This window comes from Pelophylax lessonae (genome assembly GCF_965119305.1).
Source record: "Pelophylax lessonae genome assembly, chromosome: 6".
NCBI classification, from domain to species: domain Eukaryota; kingdom Metazoa; phylum Chordata; class Amphibia; order Anura; family Ranidae; genus Pelophylax; species Pelophylax lessonae.
The window spans coordinates 2,615,309-2,637,312 of record NC_138773.1 but is presented as its reverse complement, the minus strand read 5'-3'; the positions used below and the strand labels follow the sequence as shown (position 1 = coordinate 2,637,312).

Genomic DNA, 22,004 nt, shown 5'->3' with positions numbered 1-22,004 from the left:
CAAGGGAAAGAGTCACAAAAATTGCCACCAAGCAAGGAAAGCCAGTAAAAATCGTTAGCCATGGCATGGAGATTGGGCAAAAACCAGGTCTAACCTCCTAGGACCCTAACAAAAAACCCGAGGCATGCTGGCTACAGGAGGGGATATACAGGGGCGGGACTACAATATTTCTGTTTGCCAGTGTCCCAACCTCCTGTAGGGGGCAGTATAACCCAACTGTTTCTGAATTTCTGTCTCCTTAAATGGATGAGAAGGGGAAAAAAGCTGTCTGATGAGACTGGAGCTATAGATAGGGACGATGGACCTGATGTAGGGACGATGGACCTGATGTAGGGACGATGGACCTGATGACAGATGTCACACAGCGGTGAGGTGGAAGTAAAAGAAAGAGAAATAAGGTGTCACTGAACTGATGGCGATGGAGTGTGGGATGTCTTTGGGTTGAGGCCACAATGGAGATGTAGATAGAATGGAGTGCTATCCTACCTTCTACATGTGGAATTGTGGCTCTGATCAACTCCTAGAGGTGATGAGGCCATGGACACATGGAATCCTTAATACGTTGGAACGGTAGTATGGTAGAGGTGATGAGTGCATGCTTATAGTCACAATATATGTCATGGTATCCAATAAGATAGAGATGTCATGGAGATTATAGAGTGTGAGGGGACATGGAATTGAAGATGATGGAGTCTGAGGGGACATGGAGATGGAGTTTAAGGGGATGTGGAAATGGAGATGATGGCACCTGAGGGGGTGTGAAAATGGAGATGATAATGCCTGTGGGGACGTGGAATTGGGGATGATGGAGTGTAAGGGAACATAATATTGGAGAAAATGGAGTGTGAAGAGGCATGGAATTGAAGATGATTGCGCCTGAGGGGACATGGAAGTGGAGATGATGGCGCCTGAGGGGACATGGTAATGGAGATGATGGCGCCTGAGGGGACATGGTAATGGAGATGATGGCGCCTGAGGGGACATGGAAATGGAGATGATGGCACCTGAGGGGACATGGTAATGGAAATGATGGCACCTGAGGGGACATAGAAGTGGGGATGATGATGACAGAGGGGACATGGAAATGGAGATGATGGCGTCTGAGGGGACATGGAATTGGAGATGATTAAGCATGAGGGGCGTAGAAATGGAGAAGATGGCACATGAGGGGATGTGGAATTGGGGATGGTGGAGCTTGAAGAGACACAGAATTGGAGATGAGGAGATGATGGCACCTAAGGGGACATGGAGATGGAGTGGTGTGAGGGGTCATGGAAATGGGGATGATGATGCTGGAGGAGACATAGAAATGGAGATGATGGAGTGTGAGGAGATGTGGAAATGGAGATGATGGCGCCTGAGGGGACTTAGAATTCAAGATAGTGGCACTTGAGGGGACTTGGTTTTGTAGATGATGGCACCTGAGGGGATGAGGAAATGGAGATGATGGAGCTTGAAGAGACACAGAATTGGAGATGATGCACCTAAGGGGACATGCAAATGGAGATGGTGGAGAGTGTGAGGGGGTCATGGAAATGGGGATTATGACACCGGAGGGGACATGGAAATGGAGATGATGGAGCCTGAGGGGACATGGAAATGGAGATGATGGAGCCTGAGGGGACATGGAAATGGAGATGATGGCACCTGAGGGGACAGGGAAATGGAGATGATGGCACCTGAGGGGACAGGGAAATGGAGATGATGATGGCGCCTGAGGGGACAGGGAAATGGGGTTGATGGTGCCTGAGGGGACATGGAAAAGGAGATGATGGAGTGTGAGGGGACATAGCATTGGAGATTATGGAGAGGGAAGGGATATGGAATGGAAGATGATCGTGTAAGGGTACATGGAATTGGAGATGATGGAGTGTGAGGGTACATGGAATTGGAGATGATGGAGTGTAAAATGACATGGGATTGGGAATAATACCTACAGTTGCATCCTGCACTTCATTATGTGGGTCAAGGTGGACTGGAATGTGATGGCGGTAGACAAATATCAGAATAGAGTTATGGAGACGACAATGAGACAAGGAGATGTATAAATGGAGTGATGAGATACGATGGAACTGTAGACTAGATGGATTTCTGGATTTGATGAATTCCTAGACACGGTAAAAGACCTCGCACTCCCATGGTCCTGTCCTACGGGTGAAGTCAATGTATTTAGCACTATGATGGTGGAGCAGAAGAAATGGTGGTGAAGGGAGTTCCAGATCTCCTAGAGAAACAATGGGGGGGGGGGGGTTGGAGGTATTTTGAATATCTCGCATTGTCTTTATCAAATCCTCTTGAAGATGGAGAAGATTCCACTGCCGCTGTCCCGGGATCGTCTTGTGCTCCCTTTTCTAGTGGGGGTGCTGGGGGCCGATTCCGAGGCTTTCTCCTGATCTCTCTGTGACTTCAGCTGTTGGCTGATAACAATCTGCATGTCGTCCTGTGAACAGACAAGACACAAATATGAATAAAGTGGCACCCTGAGCCTCCCCAGCCCTCCGCTCCTCCGCTCCTCCCCAGCCCTCCGCTCCTCCCCGCTCCTCCGCTCCTCCTCCCCTCACCTGCCAGGCCTCCAGCTCTTGGCTCAGCAGCACTTTTTGCTCCACGGCACTGAGAAGCTGCCGACTCATGGAATCCTTCTCCAGGCGACACTTTGCCAACTCCAGCTCCAACTCGCCTTTTCTAAGGAGACAAAGAAAATCCAAAAATTAACCTATACCAGAAGAACGTCTTCCTGGAATGGGAATATACAGTGCCTTGCGAAAGTATTCGGCCCCCTTGAACTTTTGCCACATTTCAGGCTTCAAACATAAAGATATAAAACTGTAATTTTTTGTGAAGAATCAACAACAAGTGGGACACAATCATGAAGTGGAACGAAATTTATTGGATATTTCAAACTTTTTTACCAAATAAAAAACTGAAAAATTGGGCATGCAAAATTATTCAGCCCCCTTAAGTTAATACTTTGTAGCGCCACCTTTTGCTGCGATTACAGCTGTAAGTGGCTTGGGGTATGTCTCTATCAGTTTTGAGCATCGAGAGACTGAAATTTTTGCCCATTTCTCCTTGCAAAACAGCTCGAGCTCCACAGATTCTCGATTGGATTCAGGTCTGGACTTTGACTTGGCCATTCTAACACCTGGATATGTTTATTTGTGAACCATTCCATTGTAGATTTTGCTTTATGTTTTGGATCATTGTCTTGTTGGAAGACAAATCTCCGTCCCAGTCTCAGGTCTTTTGCAGACTCCATCAGGTTTTCTTCCAGAATGGTCCTGTATTTGGCTCCATCCATCTTCCCATCAATTTTAACCATCTTCCCTGTCCCTGCTGAAGAAAAGAAGGCCCAAACCATGATGCTGCCACCACCATGTTTCACAGTGGGGATGGTGTGTTCAGGGTGATGAGCTGTGTTGCTTTTACACCAAACATAAAGTTTTGCATTGTTGCCAAAAAGTTTGATTTTGGTTTCATCTGAGCAGAGCTCCTTCTTCCACATGTTTGGTGTCTCCCAGGTGGCTTGTGGCAAACTTTAAACAACACTTTTTATGGATATCTTTAAGAAATGTCTTTCTTCTTGCCACTCTTCCATAAAGGGCAGATTTGTGCAGTATACGACTGATTGTTGTCCTATGGACAGAGTCTCCCACCTCAGCTGTAGATCTCTGCAGTTCATCCAGAGTGATCATGGGCCTCTTGGCTGCATCTCTGATCAGTCTTCTCCTTGTATGAGCTGAAAGTTTAGAGGGACGGCCAGGTCTTCGTAGATTTGCAGTGGTCTGATACTCCTTCCATTTCAATATTATCGCTTGCACAGAGCTCCTTGGGATGTTTAAAGCTTGGGAAATCTTTTTGTATCCAAATCCGGCTTTAAACTTCTCCACAACAGTATCTCGGACCTGCCTGGTGTGTTCCTTGTTCTTCATGATGCTCTCTGCGCTTTAAACGGACCTCTGAGACTATCACAGTGCAGGTGCATTTATACGGAGACTTGATTACACACAGGTGGATTCTATTTATTATCATTAGTCATTTAGATCAACATTGGATCATTCAGAGATCCTCACTGAACTTCTGGAGAGAGTTTGCTGCACTGAAAGTAAGGGGGCTGAATAATTTTGCACGCCCAATTTTTCCGTTCTTTATTTGTTAACAAAGTTTGAAATATCCAATAAATTTCGTTCCACTTCATGATTGTGTCCCACTTGTTGTTGATTCTTCACAAAAAATTACAGTTTTATATCTTTAGGTTTGAAGCCTGAAATGTGGCAAAAGGTCGCAAAGTTCAAGGGGGCCGAATACTTTCGCAAGGCACTGTATAGGATGAGCAGATGACTCATGGAGGCACATCAAAGCTGTTAGGGCCTGTATGGAGTGCCTATGCGCCAGTATGGAGTGCCTATGCGCCAGTATGGAGTGACTATGCGCCAGTATGGAGTGACTATGCGCCAGTATGGAGTGACTATGCGCCAGTATGGAGTGACTATGCGCCAGTATGGAGTGACTATGCGCCAGTATGGAGTGACTATGCGCCAGTATGGAGTGACTATGCGCCAGTATGGAGTGACTATGTGCCAGTATGGAGTGACTATGTGCCAGTATGGAGTGACTATGCGCCAGTATGGAGTGACTATGCGCCATGGTTGATATGGAGAAATGGAGGGAAGCTTCTCTTTTCCAACACAAAACTAGTGAGGATCGGAGACTACTGATAAAGAGGTTTTACAATGATTTAGAAAGGCTTCGTAGGTAACAAGAAGCCACCTCTTGGCACAATTTCTACTTGCTTGTCACAAAAAACATTGCACTTCTGCCATGTTTTATCATTTTCCTTTAATCTTAGGGGAGATAAATTAGAAGTAAAAACTAGAAATACAGAACACACTATATGTATATATATAGCCGTAACATTGTGGACCCCTGACCATTACACCTATATGAGCTTGTTAGACATTCCTTTCCAAAGCCATGGCCGCCAATAGTGAGTTGCCCCTCGTTTGTGTATATAATGGCCCCTTACTCTTCTGGGAAGACTTTTTTCACATGAGTTTGGAGGGTGCCATTTGTGAGATCTGATACTGATGTTGGGTGAGAAGAACTCACAATCAGCAGTCTAATTCATCCCAAAGGTGTTAGCTAGAGATCAGGTACTGGTGTTGGAGGAGAGGACCTGGCTCACCGGTGGTGTTCCAATTCATCCCAAAGCGGGTCTGAAGGGTTGAGGCCAGGGCTCTCTACAGGACACTGGAGTTCCTTCACACCAAACAGGTCACATCATGTTTTTATGAAGCTGGCTATGTATACGGGGGGGGGGGGGGGGGGATAGAATCATGCTGGAACAGAAAAGGGTCTTCACCAAACTGTTACCACAAGGATGGAAGAGTGCAATTGTCTACAATGTGTTTGTATGATGGAGTAATACCAGGACCCTTCACTGGAGACACATACTTGCCAACTGTCCCGTTTTTGCAGAGACAGTCCCGGCAAATAGGAGCCTGTCCGGGTAATTTACATTGTCCCGGCAATGTACTTATTTACGCTTTGCACTTTATTTATATTTCCATATTCCATTTTTTGTACGGTCACACCTGAGCACATTTCACATTTTAGAATTGCAGGGAATTGTGATGAGAATTTTAAACTTTAGGCAGAAGTAGTGCAGCTGAATTACTTTGGCCTCAAGTTTAAAATTCCCTTTACAATTTCCCGTAATTCTCTCTCTATTGAGTAGACTCTATAATCTGATAAGAAGGCAGAGATTAATTATGCGGAGTTTCAGGGAAGTGGGTGTGGTAAGTAATAGATAGCTGCGCTGCAAAGTGTCCCTGGAAATTTTTTTCAAATGTTGGCAACTATGGAGACCCCTGAGCTCAGTCATTGGCAGGGATGGCCAGATATGTCAGGCCATATAGAGTATGAGGGGCCTAAAAAGTCCATCATACATAATTCTTGGGGCAGTCATTCCTTTACCCCAGGGCTTTTTTTCTCAGAGAAAAGGTGCAGGAACTCCCCTTTCTAAGTTACTTTGTGTCTCCGCCCCCTACCCACCTTCGAGCACTAATCCTTGGTTCCACCTCTGAGCAACGACACTTGGATCCACCCCCTACCCAGCTTCCAGTACAGTCCCTTTTAGAGAATATAGAGGCAAGTATAATTTTGTAGTGGAATGTATGGAATTTGGTTATGATAACAAGAAAAGCAATAAAATTGATCCCCCACAGTCAACAGCAATATACCCCCCCCCCCCCCAGCAGCAATATACCCCCCCCCCAACAGCAATAGACCCCAGCAGCAGCAAAAGATCTTCCAGCAGCCAGCATCAATAGACTCTCTAGCAGCCAGCAACAGTAGACCCCTCCCTAAACAGTAGACCCCTTCCAGCAACAATTAACCCACAGTATCAAAAGATCCTCCACCAGCAACAATAGATTGCCATCCAAAAATAGATCCCCTCCAGCATCAGTAGACCTTTCAGCACCCCTTGTCATGGCATACATTCAGTGCTAGAGGTGCCGGAACTGCGTTCCCCCTGAAAAAAAGCCCTGCTTTACCCCATCCTCACCCATGACCGGTTTGTATGCCTACCGAGCGGCAGAGTTCTCAGACCCCCCCACCACAGTTCTTTTCATTTGATATACTGATGTCTTACTTCATGATGGCCTCATCCCGGTCTGAGATGGCTTGTTTCATGACACTGTCAACGTCGTTCTGCTGGGACAAATCACGCAGCTTCTGAAGTTCCTCGCGTAGAGAGTTTATCTCCACGTATTGGATGGTGACCTGGAGGGAGAGCAGAATCGGGGGGCGGTCATATACAGCGGTCATATACAGCGGTGATATACAGCGGTGATATACAGCGGTAATATACAGCGGTCATATACAGCGGTCATATACACAGATAATCCATACAATGCACAACTGATGGACTTTATATGACTAGGAAGGGCCTCTTTATAGAAGTCACATGGCTCTTCTTCCAGGGAATGAGAATTCTGACTCCTCCTGGTGTTTCTATGGTGTAAAGGAGGACTCAATAAAACTTATCTTATGGATAAATTCACCTATTTATGACAATATCGCTCCACACCGGTCATTATTTATTCATGTCTCCGGAGGGGAGCCGGACAAGGAACCTCAGAGGAGGGTCGTCACTCTACACCTGGAATAATCCATTCATGTCCTAGTAGGGGAGCACAACAAGGAACCTCAGAGGAGGGTCGTCACTCTACACCTGGAATAATCCATTCATGTCCTAGTAGGGGAGCACAACAAGGAACCTCAGAGGAGGGTCGTCACTCTACACCTGGAATAATCCATTCATGTCCTAGTAGGGGAGCACAACAAGGAACCTCAGAGGAGGGTCGTCACTCTACACCTGGAATAATCCATTCATGTCCTAGTAGGGGAGCACAACAAGGAACCTCAGAGGAAGGTCGTCACTCTACACCTGGAATAATCCATTCATGTCCTTGTAGGGGAGCACAACAAGGAACCTCAGAGGAAGGTCGTCACTCTACACCTGGAATAATCCATTCATGTCCTAGTAGGGGAGCACAACAAGGAACCTCAGAGGAGGGTCGTCACTCTACACCTGGAATAATCCATTCATGTCCTTGTAGGGGAGCACAACAAGGAACCTCAGAGGAGGGTTGTCACTCTACACCTGGAATAATCCATTCATGTCCTAGCAGGGGAGCACAACAAGGAACCTCAGGAGGGACTACATTACTCTACACCTGGAATGTTCCATTCATACCTCAGGAGGGGAGCTGGTCAAGGAGAAACTTCATGATTGTACACCTGGCATAATCCAATCATGTCCCAAGAGGGGAGTTAGACCGGGAAACTCAAGGGAACATCATCACTCTACACCTGGCATAATCCATTCATGTCTTGGGAGGGGAGCCGGACAAGGAACCTTAGGGGAATATTGTCACTCTACACCTGGCATAATCCATTCATGTCTCGCGAGAGGAGCAACAGAAGAAACCTCAGAAGAGCAATGTTCCTCCACACCGAGTATAATCCATTTGTGTCTCTTGGGAGGGGGGGCTGCACGAGGAACCTCAGGGGAACATCATCACTCTACACCTGGAATAATCCATTCATGTTTTTGGAGGGGAGCCGGACAAGGAACCTCAGGGGAACGTTGTCATTTACATTTCTCATAATCCATTCACGTCCCAGGAGGGGAGCTGGAAAGGGAACCTCAGGGGGATTGTTGTCACTCTACACCTGGCATAATCCATTCATGTTCTGGGAGGGGAGCCAGACAAGGAACTTCACAGGGGGGAAAGTTGTGTCAGGAGGGAAGTTGGACAAGAAAATTCCGGAGAACGTCATCGCTCTACACCTGGCATAAACCATTCATGTCTCAGGAGGGGAGCTTGACCAGGATATGCAGGGGAACATCGTCACTCTACATCTAGAATAATCCATGCATGTCATGGGAGGGGAGCCGGACAAGGAACTTTAGGTGAACATTGACAATTCTATACCTAGCATAGTCCATTCATGTCACTGGAGGGGAGCTGGTCAAGGAACCTCACAAAGGGAATCCTATCACTCTAGATCTGACATCGTCCATTCATCTCTCGGGAGAGGAGCCAATCAAGAAACCTCTGAAGAACAATGTTCCTCTACACCACAATGTTCCTCTACACCACAATGTTCCTCCACACCTGGTAAACTCCACTCATGACTTGGGAGAGGAGCCAGACAAGGAACCTCAGATGGAGAACATCATCACTCTACACCTGGCATAGCCCATTCATGTCTCTTGGGAGGGGGGCTGCAATGGGAACCTCACAGGGGGAGACATTTGTTTTTGTAGCCAAAGGTCAAGTTATCACCTTTTCTTTCATTTTGCTCTCACAGCTCTTCTAAAATGAATCTATGTAGATCTCCTATGATCACAGCCTCCATTAAAGAGCACACCCTAGGATCACTGCCTCCATTAAAGAGCACATCCTAGGATCACTGCCTCCATTAAAGAGCACACCCTAGGATCACTGCCTCCATTAAAGAGCACATCCTAGGATCACTGCCTCCATTAAAGAGCACATCCTAGGATCACTGCCTCCATTAAAGAGCACACCCTAGGATCACTGCCTCCATTAAAGAGCACATCCTAGGATCACTGCCTCCATTAAAGAGCACATCCTAGGATCACTGCCTCCATTAAAGAGCACATCCTAGGATCACTGCCTCCATTAAAGAGCACATCCTAGGATCACTGCCTCCATTAAAGAGCACACGTCTCCTGCTCACCAGTGGACCATTTTGCATTGGTGCAGTATGTGGGGCGGTGGAGAGCAGAGAGACAGGTGATGGTTCTTTCTTGGGGTTTATGCATGTTGGGTCAGACATAGGGAGGAGTTTTACGTTGATCATGTGACCTCTTGTGTCTACACTATAGGCTGCTCACCTGATCCTGTAGTCGGATGACTTCCTCTTCCTTCTCCTGAAGGAGGTCTCTCTCCCGCTGTGTCAGATATGCCGCCATATGAACGGTAGGGTCCGGAACCCGAGCTGGCTGAGTCCCAAGACTGGCGGATGGGTTTATGGGGCCATCCTATGGTGAGAGAAGACCACACGTGTGACCAATCATGCAATGCTCCTGATAACCATATACAGCATGGGGACATGTGACCTACCATACAAAGCTCCTGATAATATACTGTACAGGAAAAAGTAACCTACCATACAATGTTACCGATAACAATGTGGTACATGGGGACATTTGAACTACCATATAGTTACATAGTTACATAGTAGGTGAGGTTGAATAAAGACAATAGTCCATCCAGTTCCCCCTGTGTAGGTGTGTGTGGCTGTAATCATCTCTCATACCTCTGAATGTTCTGATCCTTGAGATGTAAGTCTAAGAGTCTTTTGAAAGCCACCATACTTCCCGCAGAAACCACCTCTTGTGGTAGAGAATTCCACAATCTTGTAGCCCTAACAGTAAAGAACCCCCCACGTTGCCTGAGGTTAAATCTCTTCTCCTCTAATCGCATTGTATGCCCCCGAGTCCTCATGCAATCCTTCAGACTGAATAGTTTTTTTGTTATGCTGAGATCACCATTGAGATATTTATAAATTGCTATCATGTCCCCTCTCAGACGTCTCTTCTCCAGGGAGAATAAATCGAGCGATTGCAGACGCTCTTCATAATTAAGGTCCTCCAATCCCCTAATCAGTTTAGTTGCCCTTCTCTGGACTCTCTCCAGCTCCAACACATCCCTCCTGAGGACTGGCGACCAGAACTGGACAGAATACTCCAGATGAGGTCGGACCAGAGTTTTATAAAGTGGAAGGATTATAGTCTTATCTCTGGAATACATCCCTTTCTTTATGCATGCTAATATTCTGCTGGCTTTGGCAGCTGCCGCTTGACATTGCATGCTATTGCCTAATCTATCATCAACCAAGACTCCCAGATCTTTCTCCATTTTTGATTCCCCCAAGGGCTCCCCTCCTAACGTGTATTGTGTTTTTATGTTTTTAGTCCCCAAGTGCAAAACCTTACACTTCTCCACGTTAAACCTCATTTGCCATGTCGTTGCCCACTCCGTTATTTTGTCCAGGTCATTCTGTAGGATATCTGCTTCATGCTGTGCAGTTATTGCCCTGCCCAATTTTGTGTCATCTGCAAAAACTGATAACGAACTCCTGATCCCGTCCTCAATGTTGTTTATGAATAAATTGAACAAGGTTGGTCCCAGGACTGAGCCTTGGGGGACCCCACTTACCACCTCAGACCATACAAAGCTCCTGATAACACAACATGTGACATCACATGAACATACTGTGAATATTCCACATAATGGGTGCGGTAAGTTATGTAGGGTGACAGGATTTGCACCCCATTTGGAATGTGATCAAACCTTCCTGTGACACCCCTCTACATCTGTGGAAGGTGATATGACACGGGTGGGAGGGGGTGCAGATTGCTGTCTCAGCAGAGTCCCGGTCCCTCTTCTAGGGATTGTCCTGGGGGGAATTCAGGGAATTTCTTCTGAAACTTGAGCTCAGCGTGGAAAGTGATGATTTTACTTCTTCTTTAACCCTTCACCTGCCTCACCTGGCATTCCCCCGCCCTCACCTGGCAGTCCCCCCGCCCTCACCTGGCATTCCTCCGTCCTCACCTGGCAGTCCCCCCGCCCTCACCTGGCAGTCCCCCCGCCCTCACCTGGCATTCCTCCCCCCTCACCTGGCATTCCTCCGTCCTCACCTGGCAGTCCCCCCGCCCTCACCTGGCAGTCCCCCCGCCCTCACCTGGCAGCCCCCCCCCCTCACCTGGCATCCCCCCCCCTCACCTGGCATTCCTCCCCCCTCACCTGGCATTCCTCCGTCCTCACCTGGCAGTCCCCCCGCCCTCACCTGGCAGTCCCCCCGCCCTCACCTGGCATTCCTCCCCCCTCACCTGGCAGTCCTCCATCTCGGAGTGGAGGGAGTATTGGTTGTTATGCAGAGCCTGGCTGTCCCTCATCTTCAGCTCGTCTTGCAGCTCCTGGACTTGGCTCTGCAGGGAGCGCTGGCCGTCCCTCAGGTGCTGGGCCTCTGTCTGGACCTCCTGCAACTGAAACACAATGCACCAATCAGAGACAACCAATCACCTGCACTGATTGGGTGACACGGGCAATGCAGATAGTTCTGTATAGAAGGCCAATAAAAGTTTAATAACTGAGAACACCAGCAATGCATTCCTCTGGTTCCCCCTCCCCCACCTCCAGGGTAATAAGCAGTGACAGGTACTCACCCGAGCCTCCCCCTCGCTCCTCTGCCTCTCCATCCTCAGTGCGGCCTCCTTCAGGGTGAAGAGGAGGTTCTGTGTGTTCTCCTGCTCCTCTCCCAGGCGTTTCATCCGACTCTCCAGGTCTCTCTTCTGTTCCAGGAGGAGGGCGTTCTATGGGGAGAGAGATGGGTCATGGCCTGTTCCTGGGTGACCTTCCACCCCACCAGACTGACCTTCCACCCCCACCAAACTGACCTTCCACCCCCACCAGACTGACCTTCCACCTCCACCAGACTGACCTTCCACCCCCACCAGACTGACCTTCCACCTCCACCTTACTGACCTTCCACCTCCACCAGACTGACCTTCCACCTCCACCTTACTGGCCTTCCACCCCCAGCAGACTGACCTTCCACCCCCACCAAACTGACCTTCCACCCCCACCAGACTGACCTTCCACCCCCACCAGACTGACCTTCCACCTCCACCTTACTGACCTTCCACCTCCACCAGACTGACCTTCCACCTCCACCTTACTGGCCTTCCACCCCCAGCAGACTGACCTTCCACCCCCACCTTACTGACCTTCCACCCCCACCAGACTGACCTTCCACCCCCACCAGACTGACCTTCCACCCCCACCTTAATGGCCTTCCACCCCCACCAGACTGACCTTCCACCTCCACCTTACTGGCCTTCCACCCCCACCAGACTGACCTTCCACCCCCACCAAACTGACCTTCCACCCCCACCAGACTGACCTTCCACCCCCACCTTACTGGCCTTCCACCCCCACCAGACTGACCTTCCACCTCCACCTTACTGGCCTTCCACCCCCACCAGACTGACCTTCCACCCCCACCAGACTGACCTTCCACCCCCACCAAACTGACCTTCCACCCCCACCAGACTGACCTTCCACCTCCACCTTACTGACCTTCCACCTCCACCAGACTGACCTTCCACCTCCACCTTACTGGCCTTCCACCCCCAGCAGACTGACCTTCCACCCCCACCTTACTGACCTTCCACCCCCACCAGACTGACCTTCCACCCCCACCAGACTGACCTTCCACCCCCACCTTAATGGCCTTCCACCCCCACCAGACTGACCTTCCACCTCCACCTTACTGGCCTTCCACCCCCACCAGACTGACCTTCCACCCCCACCAAACTGACCTTCCACCCCCACCAGACTGACCTTCCACCCCCACCTTACTGGCCTTCCACCCCCACCAGACTGACCTTCCACCTCCACCTTACTGGCCTTCCACCCCCACCAGACTGACCTTCCACCCCCACCAGACTGACCTTCCACCCCCACCAAACTGACCTTCCACCCCCACCAGACTGACCTTCCACCCCCACCTTACTGACCTTCCACCTCCAGCAGACTGACCTTCCACCTCCACCAGACTGACCTTCCACCCCCACCAGACTGACCTTCCACCCCCACCAGACTGACCTTCCACCCCCACCAGACTGACCTTCCACCCCCACCTTACTGGCCTTCCACCCCCACCAGACTGACCTTCCACCTCCACCTTACTGGCCTTCCACCCCCACCAGACTGACCTTCCACCCCCACCAGACTGACCTTCCACCCCCACCAAACTGACCTTCCACCCCCACCAGACTGACCTTCCACCCCCACCTTACTGACCTTCCACCTCCAGCAGACTGACCTTCCACCTCCACCAGACTGACCTTCCACCCCCACCAGACTGACCTTCCACCCCCACCAGACTGACCTTCCACCCCCACCAGACTGACCTTCCACCCCCACCTTACTGACCTTCCACCTCCAGCAGACTGACCTTCCACCTTATTGAGATTTCATCCCCACTCACTGACCTTCCACTTCCACCTTAACTGACCTTCTACTACCACTAGACTGACCTTTCACCACCAACTCACTGACCTTCCAGGTACGTCCGATCAGACTTTCATCTCTACCTGACCAACTTTCCAACCCACTCACCTGTCCAACTATCCATCGCCACCTGACCAACCTTCCATTTCTACATGACCAACCTTCCATCTCCGCCTAACCAACCTTCCATCTCCGCCTTACCAATCTACTATATCCACCTAACCTTCCATCTCACACCTGTCCAACCTTCCAACCCCCCCCCCCCATCTGACCAACCTTCCATCTCCGCCTTACCAATCTACTATATCCACCTAACCTTCCATCTCACACCTGTCCAACCTTCCAACCCCCCCCATCTGACCAACCTTCCATCTCCGCCTTACCAATCTACTATATCCACCTAACCTTCCATCTCACACCTGTCCAACCTTCCAACCCCCCCATCTGACCAACCTTCCATCACCACCAGGCCAAATTTCCAATTACACCTGTCCAGCCTTTTATCTCTACCCAACCAACCTTCCATCACCACCTGTCCAACCTTCCAACCCCCTCCCCTAACCAACCTTTTATCTCTCCCTGACCTTATTTCCATTTACCCCTATCCAACATTCCAACCCCCTCACCTGCCCAACCTTCCATCTCTACCTGACCAACCTTCCATCAGAACCTGTCTAACTTTCCATTTACACCTGTCCAACCTCCTAACCCCCTCACCTGGTCAAACTTCCATCTACAATTAACCAACTTCCACCTGACCAACCTTTCATCTTCATCTGACCATCTAACCTTCCACCCCCCACCTCACCATCCTTCCAACCCAACCGCCACACATTTACCCTAAAATCTTCATCCAGAACCCCTTCTACCTGACCTTCCATCTCACTGCCCTCAACTTTATTCCTTCAACGTCTATTCCTTAAAACCTTTGGAGGTCCTCCATAATCTTAATTTGGGAAGAACTCTTCTGATTCCCCCCCCATTCCTCGACTGCCCCAATGTGACCCCAGATTGCCCCTGTGTGACCTCTGACCTCGTTCTGTAGGCTCTGCAGACAGGGGCCGAGGTGTCCTTGGCTCAGATTGAGCTCCCGGTTCTCTTCTCTAAGATTTTGAAGCTGCAGGCTGAGGGATTGTTCCACCTGAGAGGCCTGCGGAGACAAAACTGTTCATCAGTGCAGGCCACAGGGGAGCCACATAAAAGGGAACAACGCAGGAAGGGAACATGCGGTGCATTTATTAGGGCGGTGCATTATTAGGGCGGTGCGTTATTAGGGCGGTGCGTTATTAGGGCGGTGCGTTATTAGGGCGGTGCGTTATTAGGGTGGTGCGTTATTAGGGCGGTGCGTTATTAGGGTGGTGCATTATTAGGATGGTGCATTATTAGGGCGGTGCGTTATTAGGGTGGTGCGTTATTAGGGCGGTGCGTTATTAGGGCGGTGCGTTATTAGGGCGGTGCATTATTAGGGTGGTGCATTATTAGGGTGGTGCATTATTAGGGTGGTGCGTTAGGGCGGTGCATTATTAGGGCGGTGCATTATTAGGGCGGTGCATTATTAGGGCGGTGCGTTATTAGGGTGGTGCATTTTTAGGGCGGTGCATTATTAGGGCGGTGCGTTATTAGGGCGGTGCGTTATTAGGGTGGTGCATTTTTAGGGTGGTGCATTATTAGGATGGTGCATTATTAGGGCGGTGCGTTATTAGGGCGGTGCATTATTAGGGCGGTGCGTTATTAGGGCGGTGCGTTTTTAGGGCGGTGCGTTATTAGGGCGGTGCGTTATTAGGGCGGTGCGTTATTAGGGCGGTGCGTTATTAGGGCGGTGCATTATTAGGGCGGTGCGTTATTAGGGCGGTGCGTTATTAGGGCGGTGCGTTATTAGGGCGGTGCATTATTAGGGCGGTGCGTTATTAGGGCGGTGCGTTATTAGGGCGGTGCGTTATTAGGGCGGTGCGTTATTAGGGTGGTGCGTTATTAGGGCGGTGCGTTATTAGGGTGGTGCATTATTAGGATGGTGCATTATTAGGGCGGTGCGTTATTAGGGTGGTGCGTTATTAGGGCGGTGCGTTATTAGGGCGGTGCGTTATTAGGGCGGTGCATTATTAGGGTGGTGCATTATTAGGGTGGTGCATTATTAGGGTGGTGCGTTAGGGCGGTGCATTATTAGGGCGGTGCATTATTAGGGCGGTGCATTATTAGGGCGGTGCGTTATTAGGGTGGTGCATTTTTAGGGCGGTGCATTATTAGGGCGGTGCGTTATTAGGGCGGTGCGTTATTAGGGTGGTGCATTTTTAGGGTGGTGCATTATTAGGATGGTGCATTATTAGGGCGGTGCGTTATTAGGGCGGTGCATTATTAGGGCGGTGCGTTATTAGGGCGGTGCGTTTTTAGGGCGGTGCGTTATTAGGGCGGTGCGTTATTAGGGCGGTGCGTTATTAGGGCGGTGCATTATTAGGGCGGTGCATTATTAGGGTGGTGCATTATTAGGGCGGTGCATTATTAGGGCGGTGCATTATTAGGGCGGTGCGTTATTAGGGCGGTGCGTTATTAGGGCGGTGCGTTTTTAGGGCGGTGCGTTATTAGGGCGGTGCGTTATTAGGGCGGTGCGTTATTAGGGCGGTGCGTTATTAGGGCGGTGCATTATTAGGGCGGTGCATTATTAGGGCGGTGCATTATTAGGGCGGTGCATTATTAGGGCGGTGTATTATTAGGGCGGTGCACTATTAGGGCGGTGCATTATTAGGGCGGTGCATTATTAGGGGGGTGCACTATTAGGGCGGTGCATTATTAGGGCGGTGCATTATTAGGGCGGTGCACTATTAGGGCGGTGCATTATTAGGGCGGTGCATTATTAGGGCGGTGCATTATTAGGGCGGTGCACTATTAGGGCGGTGCATTATTAGGGCGGTGCATTATTAGGGCGGTACGTTATTAGGGTGGTGCAGCTGTGTCTCCAGAAATACTATTCCGTCAGCAGAACATGACACACACAGTCATTGTCATCATTGTATTAGACACAGGATGACCGATCACTGCTGGAAATGCTCCATCCCCTGACGAAACGCGTCCACCAGCCCCCCTCTGACTGGCCATACTCTACCATCGGGGACAATTAAAGACATCAGATAAGAAGAGAATGAACACCATAGTGGAGATTGATGTTCCCACACAGGACAGCTCCATCCCCCCCACCTGTTGGAATCCCCCCATATCACACAATCCTATTAGGAGGTAATCGTCTTATCCAGGGACAGCTGCTCACTTCTCAGTCTGATCGCATCACTGACCATCTAATCCCTCCCGCCGTGTGACAACCTAATCCGTCTCTGGGGACGGTCACCTCAACAGGAGAACCCCCCCCTCCCCCTCAGGAATAGATAGAGGGGTCCCTACATTCACCAGTGACCCCCCATTCCCCAGGAATAGATAGAAGGGACCATCAGTCACCCCACCAGCGGCAGATAGAGGGGACTGTACCATCATCAGTGACCCCAACAAGGGCAGATAGATGGAACCGTACCATCATCAGTGACCCCCAACAAGGGCAGATAGATGGAACCGTACCACCATCAGTGACCCCAAAAAGGGCAGATAGATGGAACTGTACCATCATCAGTGACCCCAACAAGGGCAGATAGATGGAACCGTACCATCATCAGTGACCCCACCAAGGGCAGATAGATGGAACCGTACCATCATCAGTCACCCCACCAAGGGCAGATAGATGGAACCGTACCATCATCAGTCACCCCAACAAGGGCAGATAGATGGAACCGTACCACCATCAGTGACCCCAACAAGGGCAGATAGAGGGGACTCTACCATCATCAGTGACCCCAACAAGGGCAGATAGATGGAACCGTACCACCATCAGTGACCCCACCAAGGGCAGATAGATGGAACCGTACCACCATCAGTGACCCCAACAAGGGCAGATAGATGGAACCGTACCACCATCAGTGACCCCAACAAGGGCAGATAGATGGAACCGTACCATTATCAGTCACCCCACCAAGGGCAGATAGATGGAACCGTACCATCATCAGTGACCCCCAACAAGGGCAGATAGATGGAACCGTACCATCATCAGTCACCCCACCAAGGGCAGATAGATGGAACCGTACCATCATCAGTCACCCCAACAAGGGCAGATAGATGGAACCGTACCATCATCAGTGACCCCAACAAGGGCAGATAGATAGAACCGTACCATCATCAGTCACCCCACCAAGGGCAGATAGATGGAACCGTACCATCATCAGTGACTCCAAGAAGGGCAGATAGATGGAACCGTACCACCATCAGTGACCCCACCAAGGGCAGATAGATGGAACCGTACCATCATCAGTGACCCCACCAAGGGCAGATAGATGGAACCGTACCATCATCAGTGACTCCAAGAAGGGCAGATAGATGGAACCGTACCACCATCAGTGACCCCACCAAGGGCAGATAGATGGAACCGTACCACCATCAGTGACCCCACCAAGGGCAGATAGATGGAACCGTACCATCATCAGTGACTCCAAGAAGGGCAGATAGATGGAACCGTACCACCATCAGTGACCCCACCAAGGGCAGATAGATGGAACCGTACCATCATCAGTGACTCCAAGAAGGGCAGATAGATGGAACCGTACCATCATCAGTCACCCCACCAAGGGCAGATAGATGGAACCGTACCATCATCAGTCACCCCACCAAGGGCAGATAGATGGAACCGTACCATCATCAGTGACTCCAACAAGGGCAGATAGATGGAACCGTACCACCATCAGTGACCCCAACAAGGGCAGATAGATGGAACCGTACCATCATCAGTGACCCCAACAAGGGCAGATAGATGGAACCGTACCATCATCAGTCACCCCAACAAGGGCAGATAGATGGAACCGTACCACCATCAGTGACCCCAACAAGGGCAGATAGATGGAACCGTACCATCATCAGTGACCCCAACAAGGGCAGATAGATGGAACCGTACCACCATCAGTCACCCCACCAAGGGCAGCTAGATGGAACCGTACTACTATCAGTGACCCCAACAAGGGCAGATAGATGGAACCGTACCATCATCAGTGACCCCAACAAGGGCAGATAGATGGAACCGTACCACCATCAGTGACCCCAACAAGGGCAGATAGATGGAACCGTACCACCATCAGTGACCCCAACAAGGGCAGATAGATGGAACCGTACCATCATCAGTGACCCCAACAAGGGCAGATAGATGGAACCGTACCATCAACAGTGACCCCAACAAGGGCAGATAGATGGAACCGTACCATCATCAGTCACCCCACCAAGGGCAGCTAGATGGAACCGTACCACTATCAGTGACCCCAACAAGGGCAGATAGATGGAACCGTACCATCATCAGTGACCCCAACAAGGGCAGATAGATGGAACCGTACCACCATCAGTGACCCCAACAAGGGCAGATAGATGGAACCGTACCATCATCAGTGACCCCAACAAGGGCAGATAGATGGAACCGTACCATCATCAGTGACCCCAACAAGGGCAGATAGATGGAACCGTACCATCATCAGTGACCCCAACAAGGGCAGATAGATGGAACCGTACCATCATCAGTCACCCCAACAAGGGCAGATAGATGGAACCGTACCACCATCAGTGACCCCAACAAGGGCAGATAGATGGAACCGTACCACCATCAGTCACCCCACCAAGGGCAGCTAGATGGAACCGTACTACTATCAGTGACCCCAACAAGGGCAGATAGATGGAACCGTACCATCATCAGTGACCCCAACAAGGGCAGATAGATGGAACCGTACCACCATCAGTGACCCCAACAAGGGCAGATAAATGGAACCGTACCACCATCAGTGACCCCAACAAGGGCAGATAGATGGAACCGTACCACCATCAGTGACCCCAACAAGGGCAGATAGAGGGAACCGTACCACCATCAGTGACCCCAACAAGGGCAGATAGAGGGAACCGTACCATCATCAGTGACCCCAACAAGGGCAGATAGATGGAACCGTACCACCATCAGTGACCCCAACAAGGGCAGATAGAGGGGACTGTACCATCATCAGTGACCCCAACAAGGGCAGATAGATGGAACCGTACCACCATCAGTGACCCCAACAAGGGCAGATAGATGGAACCGTACCACCATCAGTGACCCCAACAAGGGCAGATAGAGGGAACCGTACCATCATCAGTGACCCCAACAAGGGCAGATAGATGGAACCGTACCATCATCAGTGACCCCAACAAGGGCAGATAGATGGAACCGTACCATCATCAGTCACCCCAACAAGGGCAGATAGATGGAACCGTACCACCATCAGTGACCCCAACAAGGGCAGATAGATGGAACCGTACCATCATCAGTGACCCCAACAAGGGCAGATAGATGGAACCGTACCACCATCAGTCACCCCACCAAGGGCAGCTAGATGGAACCGTACTACTATCAGTGACCCCAACAAGGGCAGATAGATGGAACCGTACCATCATCAGTGACCCCAACAAGGGCAGATAGATGGAACCGTACCACCATCAGTGACCCCAACAAGGGCAGATAGATGGAACCGTACCACCATCAGTGACCCCAACAAGGGCAGATAGATGGAACCGTACCATCATCAGTGACCCCAACAAGGGCAGATAGATGGAACCGTACCATCAACAGTGACCCCAACAAGGGCAGATAGATGGAACCGTACCATCATCAGTCACCCCACCAAGGGCAGCTAGATGGACCGGTACCACTATCAGTGACCCCAACAAGGGCCGATAGATGGAACCGTACCATCATCAGTGACCCCAACAAGGGCAGATAGATGGAACCGTACCACCATCAGTGACCCCAACAAGGGCAGATAGATGGAACCGTACCATCATCAGTGACCCCAACAAGGGCAGATAGATGGAACCGTACCATCATCAGTGACCCCAACAAGGGCAGATAGATGGAACCGTGCCATCATCAGTGACCCCAACAAGGGCAGATAGATGGAACCGTACCATCATCAGTGACCCCAACAAGGGCAGATAGATGGAACCGTACCACCATCAGTGACCCCAACAAGGGCAGATAGATGGAACCGTACCATCATCAGTGACCCCAACAAGGGCAGATAGATGGAACCGTACCACCATCAGTGACCCCAACAAGGGAAGATAGATGGAACCGTCCCACCATCAGTGACCCCAACAAGGGAAGATAGATGGAACCGTACCATCATCAGTGACCCCAACAAGGGCAGATAGATGGAACCATACCATCATCAGTGACCCCAACAAGGGCAGATAGATGGAACCGTACCACCATCAGTGACCCCAACAAGGGCAGATAGATGGAACCGTACCACCATCAGTGACCCCAACAAGGGCAGATAGATGGAACCGTACCATCATCAGTGACCCCAACAAGGGCAGATAGATGGAACCGTACCATCATCAGTGACCCCAACAAGGGCAGATAGATGGAACCGTACCATCATCAGTGACCCCAACAAGGGCAGATAGATGGAACCGTACCATCATCAGTGACCCCAACAAGGGCAGATAGATGGAACCGTACCACCATCAGTGACCCCAACAAGGGCAGATAGATGGAACCGTGCCATCATCAGTGACCCCAACAAGGGCAGATAGATGGAACCGTACCATCATCAGTGACCCCACCAAGGGCAGATAGATGGAACCGTACCATCATCAGTGACCCCAACAAGGGCAGATAGATGGAACCGTACCATCATCAGTCACCTCACCAAGGGCAGATAGATGGAACCGTACCATCATCAGTCACCCCACCAAGGGCAGATAGATGGAACCGTACCATCATCAGTGACTCCAACAAGGGCAGATAATAGAAAAATTGGTGAAAGATAAAGGATCCTTCACCGTAAAGGAGATGAACTATGGGCACCCACGAGGCCGGCTACAAAGATGGTGTGAAAAAACGTTATTAGGCACTTGTGCCGTGAAGAGCAAGTATATAGATGTGAAAAGATTTGGCACATCAATGTATAATAAAAACAACAAAAAATAGTGATGGACCACCATGAACCACCATTGCTACAATTAGCTAGGATGTATCCACAAAGAAGCCTGTGCTGGCTAGAACGGCTGAGGATTGCACTAAACAATGGCTGAGTTATCCGGATATACCAGCAGCATTTCAAATGGTATAAACAGTGAGATGTCCCAATTGGGGAAAAATGATTTGATGGGAACCAATGATGGCTAGAGCGGGTAAGATATTACACTGTCCATGATTGCCAATAAAAGGTGGCTGAATAGCACAAATGAACTAGGAAAATTCCCAGAAGGTTCCAGAGTGGCATAGGACGTGAGGTTATAGTGGGACCCCCTAGTCCAATATCCCAATTGAAAAATGGCTGATGT

At 50.1% G+C, this 22,004-nt stretch overlaps 1 protein-coding gene and 1 pseudogene across 2 annotated transcripts in view; both read right to left on the bottom strand.

Annotated features, from left to right (window-relative positions):
* Nucleotides 1–617: 617 nt before the first annotated feature.
* On the bottom strand, nt 618–1,778 carry LOC309557762 (annotated as a pseudogene). The gene is made up of 3 exons: nt 1,594–1,778; nt 1,304–1,421; nt 618–1,173 (listed from the first exon to the last, which is right to left on the bottom strand). The product of its transcript is annotated as an uncharacterized misc_RNA (transcript).
* Nucleotides 1,779–2,104: 326 nt separating this feature from the next.
* BICDL2 (BICD family like cargo adaptor 2) overlaps nt 2,105–22,004 on the bottom strand; it is a 31,593-nt gene continuing 11,693 nt past the window's right edge. The window contains exons 3-9 of the mRNA XM_082261923.1: nt 14,650–14,766; nt 11,768–11,914; nt 11,432–11,587; nt 9,431–9,577; nt 6,653–6,783; nt 2,562–2,682; nt 2,105–2,440 (exon numbers count right to left, since the gene is read on the bottom strand). Of these exons, the coding sequence (XP_082118049.1) occupies nt 2,285–2,440; nt 2,562–2,682; nt 6,653–6,783; nt 9,431–9,577; nt 11,432–11,587; nt 11,768–11,914; nt 14,650–14,766 (975 nt within the window). The 3' untranslated portion in view covers nt 2,105–2,284. The remainder of the gene's footprint in view (nt 2,441–2,561; nt 2,683–6,652; nt 6,784–9,430; nt 9,578–11,431; nt 11,588–11,767; nt 11,915–14,649; nt 14,767–22,004) is intronic.